This window comes from Alligator sinensis, unplaced genomic scaffold (assembly GCF_000455745.1).
Source record: "Alligator sinensis unplaced genomic scaffold, ASM45574v1 scaffold442_1, whole genome shotgun sequence".
Lineage (NCBI taxonomy): Eukaryota > Metazoa > Chordata > Crocodylia > Alligatoridae > Alligator > Alligator sinensis.
In genome coordinates this window covers 6,707,545-6,716,788 of record NW_005841829.1, presented here as the reverse complement: position 1 = coordinate 6,716,788, position 9,244 = coordinate 6,707,545, and the positions used below count along the sequence as shown (strand labels likewise).

Sequence of the window (9,244 nt, the reverse complement as noted above, 5' to 3'; positions counted from 1 at the left end):
CCCCCCCCCCACACACACACACATGCATGCACACTTTTCCCTCCCCTCCCTTCTTATATGCTTGTGACCATTTAGACTTATTTAAAGAGTGCAGGAGCCCTCCAGTTCAGCCTCTTCCCCCAGCCGAAGAAGATCAAGTAGCCAGGTACGTATTGCCAGAAAGGGTTCTGGTGGGTTGGTTTGCTAAAAGGGACAAGAGAGAGATTTTCCCTACCGAGGAGTAAAAGTGGGCAATGTCTCTACTCACAGGAATGTAGGTTTAATGCAGAAGTGTGAACTCTATTGAGATGATAGCCGTACTCAGGTCCCTTGCCATAGTAGTGTTTTATGAAGGTTCTGTATTTACTGCCTTTTCAGGTTTCCTAATGGTTTTACAGAGGTGGGTTTCTGGAGGCAGAATACATTTCTCTCTCTTTATTCCACCTTTAATTAAAAGTTACATTAATCCTTTTTAATAGGATTAAGGAAGGTGCAGAAAGTTAATTTCAACCCTGTTGAATTATGTTTTCCACAAGACGCATTACCTAATATACAAATTTACCAGCTTGGAACGTGCTGGTAAACTGAAAGAATGCCAAGCGAGTTCAACTGAAAACTTTTACTGATTTTTGCAGAATTGTTTAGAAAAAATTATTTTAGTTACCAACATTTTAATGATTATTTTTAATCTCAGACAAATTTTTCTTTTTGTGTTAATCTGGAATGAAATTTCCCACAAAAACAAACAAACAAACAAACATCACTGAATATAAAATAAATATAGATATGAAATTGAGTCACTTGTAGTACAGATCTGTCATGGGGAACACTGAACACTAAGAGTTAAAAAACAACCCCTAAAATATTTAATATTCTAGTGTGTTTAAGAATGAAGCTTAGATCATGGCTGAAAACTAATTCTGACTGAGCTCATTAGGTGCCATCAGGAGAGTTCTGCTTAAGGACTGAAAGAGCAGGGGCCATCATAAAGTTAAGGTCTATAAGTAGATTTTTTGTGAACATAAGAGCAGCAGCTTATATTGTGGCATTAGGAGGAGAAAAGTAGAGCACATATGTTTGGTGTTGCTGCTTGACCATGTGAATTAGATAGTTCTGGTAGTTTAAGCCCAGTTCAAAGTATTTGGTTCCTGTACCAATAGTAGGGCTTTTTTATTTTGTCTTGTTAATTACGTGCAATTCAGTGAAGGGCTTTAGCACAAGTGTAGTTTCAAAATGCTAGGAAATTGGATATGGTGTCTAAACAGAAGAGAATAAATCAAGTCTCTTGGGTTCTTTCACAAGTCTGGCCACAGAGTAACTCTATAACAACTCACTTGGGCCACTTTATCCAGAAGCCCCTTATTGAAATAGAATTACTAGTCTCTTTGATAGTTCATAGGAGTTCTGCTCATGCATCACTTAGTCCATCTAAAAATTCTACCCTTTGATGTCTAAGCCTCAGTTTACAACTGCAAAATAGGGAAGTATCTTATATGTGTTAGAAGAACAAATTCATTATATTGAGGGATTGATTAGGGCTATGAAAACATAGCCATTTGAATATGTAAGAATATAAAGAAAAAAAAAAAAGTAACAAAATTGCCATTTTCCACCAAGTACTATAGCTCTGTAACTACCATTGCTTTGGGTAATATAAAAGTCTCTATTTTGTTAAATGAATGTAATTGGTGTTAAGGACTTTCCTTAGATTTTGACCAAAATACCTTCTGGCATTCTGATGTAAAGCCCACAACTGACTGTGGTGCGTGTTGCAGGTGCTGAAATATTAAACAAGATTTATTGTACGCCAATTTTGCAGGATAAGAAATGAAAGAAAACAAACCATGTTTTAATACAATATTAATGGCAGTTTTAAATTATTTATCAAATACATTTCGATATACACTAGGTTTTGCATAGCACCATCACCTGATGGAAAGCTGTGGGAAAATAGAATTATCAAAGGACACTGACTTTTTGGGTGATGATGCTCAAATCTCTGCAATGGCTAGCTGAGCAGGCAGATGTGGGGGGATGGAGACAAGGCTAGCAATTCAAATTTTAGTACCAATATGAGGTACTAAATAAACATGGACTAAGCTGCGCTAATGTGCAGTAGCACAAGCGCATGCTTTTAAAATGATGCTTAATGCACAGCAGCCTATTCTACTGCGCATTAGTGTATTACCATGGATTTTTTACGTGCGACTTTAATGTGCAGTAGAATAGACTACTGTGCATTAAAGTGCATGTGTAGACGTGCCCTCTGAGAATTTTAGTGCTAGTAGTAGCAAATAGCTTGAGCATCTAGTTTGAATCAGTAGAGTTATGGCATATGCTTCACACATTTCTGTTTTCTCTTGTATCTATGCATTTCTGCTGTGTCTATCACCATAGTATCAAGCCTTCATAATATCAACATTTCTAACTCAGCTGGTTCACTTCAAGGCCATCTTGCAACACATGCCTTGTACTCCGATATTACTCTTCCATTTTAAATCTCTTTATGAGGTATATCCCCAGCTCAAGTTTTGCCTCCATATGGTTGCCCTATCCAGCACAGAAATTAAGTTCTTAGGACCATATTATAACATGAATTTGTAACATGACTCCTTTATGAACTGCATTGAGAAGACCATCCTGGTGATGGGTTCAAGTTTATGCCCAAGAGAATCAGCAGAGGCCTTCCTTGATTTTAGTGTCTTTTGTGCTTGTTGCTGTTTTTGCCCTTATCCTTGAAATATATAGATTCCTTGCAACCACAAATTGCAATCCACTGAGGGTCAGCTTTTCACTGAAATAATCATAGGGAGGTGGTACTGTAGTCTTGGGTTTGGAGAAGTAATAGAAGTGAAGTCTACCTGCAAAATAGGATAGAGGAGACAGAGCCTTGCCTCCATCCTCCAATCTGCCTCCTCAGCTCACCATTGCAGATTAGAGCATCAATCACCCAAAAAGTCAAGAGTCTTTTGATGCCTCTCTTCCCCCACTTCCCCAAGCTTCCCATCAGGTGATGGTGTAAAGAATGGAAAATGTGTATGTACATGTAGTGATAGTGTAATGTTACTATAAATGGTGTCAGGAGCCAGGATTCCTTTCAGAGCTCTAGCCACAGGCGGTAACAGTAAGAGGCTTTCTACTGAACTTTATCAGACTCTCTGAGACTTCAGTTCTATCATTTAGCTAGTGATGTAATCTGTGCTAGTCAGCAGCCCTCTTGACACTTTGTCATGTCAGTCACAGAAGTTCTGTGTTTCTTTCATGACGCTTGGTTCTCCAAGGTACTCTGCAACCCTGTCTACTGAATGTCATGACAGCAGTAGCATTGATTTCAGCTGATTGACTTGGAAGGGGAACGGAGATCAGTACCTCATAGGAGGCACTCAGCATCTTCATACATTTTTACTGTAATTTATATAGCTCAAAATGCTCTTCTAAGAGAAATGAGTGGGGGAAAAAAAAAAAAAAAAAAAAAAAAAAAAAAAAAAAAAAAAACCTTCTTTCAAAGGACTTGATTCAATTTATGCCAATGGAGTTTCACCCACTTCATGTATTGAGGGCCCAATCCTGTTTCCATTGGTGCCAGCTAGTGTTTTGTTACCATTTCAGTACGAGCATTGTGGATACATAAGTCATGTATTAAATTTTACAGGACAATATTGCTTTAAAATGTACATTTATGTTATTCCATCGCTTGAATAATTATAGAAGGAAGTTCCTAAGCATCAGAGCAGTGATGTTCTAAAGCAGGTTTCCAATAAGAGTAACAGCTTTAAAATGGAGCTTGCTTAGTTTAGGAAAAGGATTATGAGACATGGTTGCCTGAGACAGGATGGACAGGACCTCCTGGGTTGCTATGTTCTTAACAATCAGCCAACTGGTTAACTAAGGGTATGTCTATGCTGTGAAGTGAAGGTAGCCTATGTAGCTTAAGTTATTTAGCATGGGTTACGAGTAGCAATAGCAAAGAAAGTAAGGCAATATGGGCTTTAAGGCATTGCAGCAACCACAGACCAAATCCTTCAGGGAGTCTGGGTACATGGTTGTTCACATGTGCCAAAATCCAGGTTGCTGCTTCTTCCTTGCTATTGTTACTCATGCAAGCTAGACAAAGCTTATTTTCCTTGAGAAATTGATTGGATTTGGTTAATAATTTCACTAAGAATCAGACTCTCTACCATGACATTTTATCAACACTTTTCAGAGTGTACTTTTTGAAATGATTATCAGCTGTTTGTGCTACACTGTTAGGGGAAATTCCCTTCAATCCATCATTTGACATCTCAAGAAGAATTTTGGCATAATAGGCTTGATGAATCATTCAGTGTTTAAAACCCTTCTCAGCTAAGAATACCTCAGCTGTGAATTTATCAGATATGGAACAAGCTGACCCAACTGGGCTTTGAAAGAACAGTTCACTATAATAAGAAAGTGACTGGCTTTCCAAGAAGGATAAAGAAGTCCTGAGCCAGAAGCTTCAGAACAGTTTGATAACAGGATGTGCAAATGACAAGGTGACATTCCAGTCTCCCCAGGAATTATGACTCAAAAACATTGGAAAGCAAAAAGGGCAAACCTGATTAGTTCTACTTGTATCAGAGGTATGACAGCTTAGTCAGTAGAGAGGACAGAGAGTTTGGAATCCAGTGACCTGGGATCTGTTTCTGATTCTACTATTGACATCTCGTACAACCTTGGATGAGTCACTTCCCATCTCTTTATCTCAGTTACCCAATAAAATATTGGAGGCAAGAGAATGTTTCTTTTATATATATATTTTAGGGGAGGAAAAAAAATGATGTTTTTCTAGAGTTGTGGCTGCATAGAGCAGAGACAGCCTAATCTTTGTTTCCCTCATCCTTCCTTTTTCTGCTTAACAACAGCTGAAACCCTAGCTGCTGCTGAAATCTAGTTGCCATGGGTAGATCTATGATTTTGAAGACAGCCAAAGGGTCTCCAAGGCTATGATAGTTCAAAGCCTTGGAGAGACCAGGAATAGCTAGCAAACAGCAAAATTGATACAAGAATAGTTAGCTTGTTTAATGGAACATCAAGGCAATTAAGAAGGAGAGATGATTGTTAACACCTGTGGAGTAAAGAATAAAATCATTAAGTCAACTGACTCCCTCAGCAGCCTAAATAATAATGCTCCAGTTGATGCACAATGGAGCAGGAATCAAAGCAAGGTGCTTCTATCCTGGTCAGAAAAATCAGCTTATCCACTGAATACACACACCCCAATTTTGGAAGGCATGTGTGTTGTATGCGAGAAAATATGGTAACTTCATAATCCATCTGTGGACTACCGAGGTAGCCATGGTCCCCAAGGGGTGCTGCTGGGTCAGACATCCTGCTAGTCCTCTGACCCTTTTTACCCTAGCTGCAGAGAGTTGGCCAGACACCCACTGATCTGGACCTTACCCTCCCCAGGCAGCCAACCTGAGGCCCACTATTGCAACCACAGGGCTTCCACAAATATCAAACTCAAATCATTAAAAACAGAACACAAAAGGTTGCACTTATCTGTGCTCATTGTGTACAGTCTCCACTGCTCTGCTTGCCCTCCGGGTGGCAGGTCTGGTACACTCCAGCAGCCCAGGGCTGGGTGCAGGTGGGCTTTTGCTAGAAGAGGAGCAAGCCTAAGCCTGCCCCTGCCCCTGCTCTCAGCCCCCTATGTCTGTAGGGGCAGGCCCTTATGCCCTATCCAAGCAGCTAGGCTCCCAATTGTCCACAGCTGGAGACATTTCCCCAGCTGAGGCTGGTAATTGCTGCTGCACCTCCCGAACCAGGTTCTATCTTGGGGGGTTGATGGCGGGGGGGGTTGTTGTGCCAGGCTGGAGAAAACTCGGGTATGCTTCTTCCTGCAGTGATGGTGCCAGGCCCTGTTACACCTTCACCTCAAACAATATTAAGACATGTAAATATGGGAGATTACCATTGCTGATCACATGGTGATGTGGGATAGCATCTGCTTTGAAGAGATTCGAGTGATGTGGTATCCCTTACTCATCTTGGAATATGGGTCAGTAGATACTTCACGAGGCCAAGTTCTGCCCTTAGTTTTGCCACTGTAATGTCACTAAAGCTTTCAATTGTGTTAAGGACCTCTACCAACTTTTGCTTACAAACAAATTCCAGCGTCTGATGAAGTGAGTTCTTGTCCAAAAATGCTTATGTGTCTCCAATTCATTTAGTCAATATTAAGGTACAGCTTCTGCCTTCTGCTTAACAAATGAAAGTGAATGGATGAGAAGAAAAACCATTGCTGGAAGAAAAAGGTGGTAACTGGGAAATAGTCATAGATTCCAGCTACTGTAGGTCAGTGCTTCCCAAACTTTTCCTCAGGATGACCCCATTTATGACCCCATTTCCTCAACATGGCATCTCATTCCCCACCCGCAGCACCCCTCAGGTGCCCCTTGCTCCCTATCTATAGCCCCCCACTCCCTCAGCCCTGCTGGTGCCCCTCGCATGACTTGCAGCCCTTTGCCTCCCCCAGCTGCCAGGGCTATGGGGTCAGGGCCAGGGCCTGCAGCCCCCTGCCCCCCACAGCACTCGAGCCCCACCTGCGGCAGCCAGAGCAGAGCCCAGCTCCCGGCTCTCCCCATCCCCGTGGGTGGCACGGCTGGAGTGGAGCCCATGGGAGGGGGCAGGGGGAGGATGCTGCCTGCCCACTGAGGGCTCAGGGCTTCCCACCCTGCTGCCCTCCCCCTGGGGGCCTCTGCAGCCCAGTGGGCAGGACTTGGCATGGGAGGGCAGGGAGGCTCAGTGCTGCTGCAAGGAGCCCCATGCTGGCTGTGCTGCTGTGGTGAGGCATTCCCTGCCCACTCAGCAGCAGCAATGGAGGCAGCATGGAATTGTCCCTCCATATGCTACCAGGTAGGCAGGGGGTGCTTCGTCATGGTGGCATGGCTGGCGTGGGGCTCCTGGCAGCAGCACTGAACCTCCCCACCCCATTCTGCCATGGAGGCCCTGGCAGAAGGGCAGCAGGGCAGGGAGCCCCTAGCCCACAGTGTACAGCCTGCATGCAGTCCTGCCCCACGCACAAATCTCGGGGGGACATCCCCAGCCCTACCCCTGCTCCACTCCCTCCCTCCCTCCCTCTTGCCTTCACCATGAGGGCTCAATCTGCCCACCATCCCCCACCATAGACTTACTTGTAAGAGCTGCTCTCCACACTGCCTGGTTGCCATGTGCATGTGTGCGTGTGCACATGCATGTGGCTCCCCCTGCCTGATCACCCTCCTCCCACTCCCCCCAGCCCCAAGCGGCCCCTTGCAGGAAGGTTGGGAACCACTGCTGTAGGTCCCTGTGCAGACCACTGTCATCATGTAATCAAAGCTCTTTACTATGCATATTTTTCTTCGAAACATCCATTTTACAGACATACGTCCATTTTACAGATAAATTGCCCATGGTTACATGAGAAGTGTGTGGCACAATAAAGAAATGATCACAAGTGTCCTTTGTTCCTCAGCATTGGACTGTGATACTCCAGACTGAAGGTTGACTGAATACACACTGGTTAAACAGTGACCCCAAAGAACCGTTAGAATAACCGGCTTTCTCAGAGGCACATGAAAGTCCTTGCTCTTGGTTTCCCTCAGTGATACTTCTGTGTCAGCAACAGGGAGATAAAGTGGTTCAGATGTTTCCTACATCAGTTTCCTACATCAGAGAATAAAGAAATACCAGGCTGATACTTACATGGGGAAATACTAGGCTGATACTTATATGGGCAGCCACATTGGCTGTGGCTTACCTGAATCAGCAGTAGGCTAACACAGGGAAGAATCCAGACCACACTGCTTTAAAAGGTTTATTTATCTATTTCTTCATTTAAAAAAAATTTTTTTAGAGTGCCCTTCACGCTTGAGGATGCCAAACTGGGGAGGTGGAGCCAAGTGCGGTGCTTGTGACAAGACTGTATATCATGCTGAGGAAATCCAGTGCAACGGCAGGAGTTTTCACAAGACCTGCTTCCACTGCAGTAAGCTACATCATTGCAATTTTGGAATATAAATCCAGCTCGATATGTCTCATTTTAATGTGGCATATTCCAATGACTTTATTGCTATGGCAGTAGAGTAGGATATTGGATTTCTGCTCAGAACTGAAGCAGACTTTCTATCATTTATTTTATTCATGTAGAATTTTGCTCACAAGCAGTGCTCTGGTCTGTAGCATTCTTATTCAGGAAAAACTAGCAATTCAATTCAGGAAAAACTTCATGTGATATAGACATCTCATTTCTGGGACCGTGCTCAAAGGAGATAGCAGTCTCATTTTACTTCAGCACCTTAAGAAACATCATGGGCAACTTCTAGCCCCCGTACTCTGCTCTAGCACTGTATAGAGGTTCTAATCGAGGGATTTGAGCCCTAAGGAGAACACATCAGGGCAGAAAATGCAAAAGCAAATGCTTTTTCCATGATGGTTAATTCTAGATAAGACTGTTGATGAGCTCTGGACTGAGTCAGAATAATGAAACTTATTTGTGGGTTATATTGTGCAATGCAGGGTGTGTCTACATGAGATGCTATGTCATAGTAGTGACAAGTGACTGTGCCATTGCTTGTCACTATGGCAACATAGCATTGATGGGCACTAATTGTGATGCCACCACTACTGCGCAGTAGGGTCGAAAATGACTTGTGCACTCCCAGGATTGCACTGTACTGGCACGTACTGCACAGTCATTTAGTGCAGTACCAACTGCACAGTCAGGGGCATGTGTAGGCGCTCCCACTCTGTGGCCATACTGGGTGCCAGAATATGTCTTGACTTAAAAATCTTGCCATTGCTGTCCTCAGTAAAGATAAAAAGATTACAGCACAGATAACAGAACTGTAGTCAAGAGCCATCAGCACAGGAAATCAAGCTAGATTCCCAAAGGGACTTAAGCATTGCCATGCCTAACTTTTGGGAACCCTCTTTCCTAATGTAATTCTTAGTCCAGAATTAGGCACTCAGGATTCTTATACAGTGCACTGTAGAAGCAAGGGATGAGATTCATAAAGGAATTTAGATGCATAAAATGGATCTAGATGAAATTTAGGTGCCCAAATCCAAGAGAACAATTCACACAAAACCTGCCTAACTCACGTGGGTGCTAGAAAATCCCTAAAGGCTTAAGCTTTCTGGTGAAATATTATTTAGGTGCCTTAAGTTTAGTTATTGCATGTGCTCAGATCCACTGTCATGTTAAGCACCTGGATGCTGAATTTAGCCATCTACCACATAAATCTCTGTGGGTCACAGTCTA

The 9,244-nt window shown here is 43.1% G+C and overlaps 1 protein-coding gene across 1 annotated transcript in view; it reads left to right on the top strand.

Moving 5' to 3' along the window:
• The first annotated feature begins 6 nt into the window (after positions 1 to 6).
• CSRP3 (cysteine and glycine rich protein 3) overlaps positions 7 to 9,244 on the top strand; it is a 24,217-nt gene continuing 14,979 nt past the window's right edge. Inside the window, exons 1-2 of the mRNA XM_006014690.3 lie at positions 7 to 145; positions 7,838 to 7,969. Of these exons, the coding sequence (XP_006014752.1) occupies positions 7,858 to 7,969 (112 nt within the window). The 5' untranslated portion in view covers positions 7 to 145; positions 7,838 to 7,857. The remainder of the gene's footprint in view (positions 146 to 7,837; positions 7,970 to 9,244) is intronic.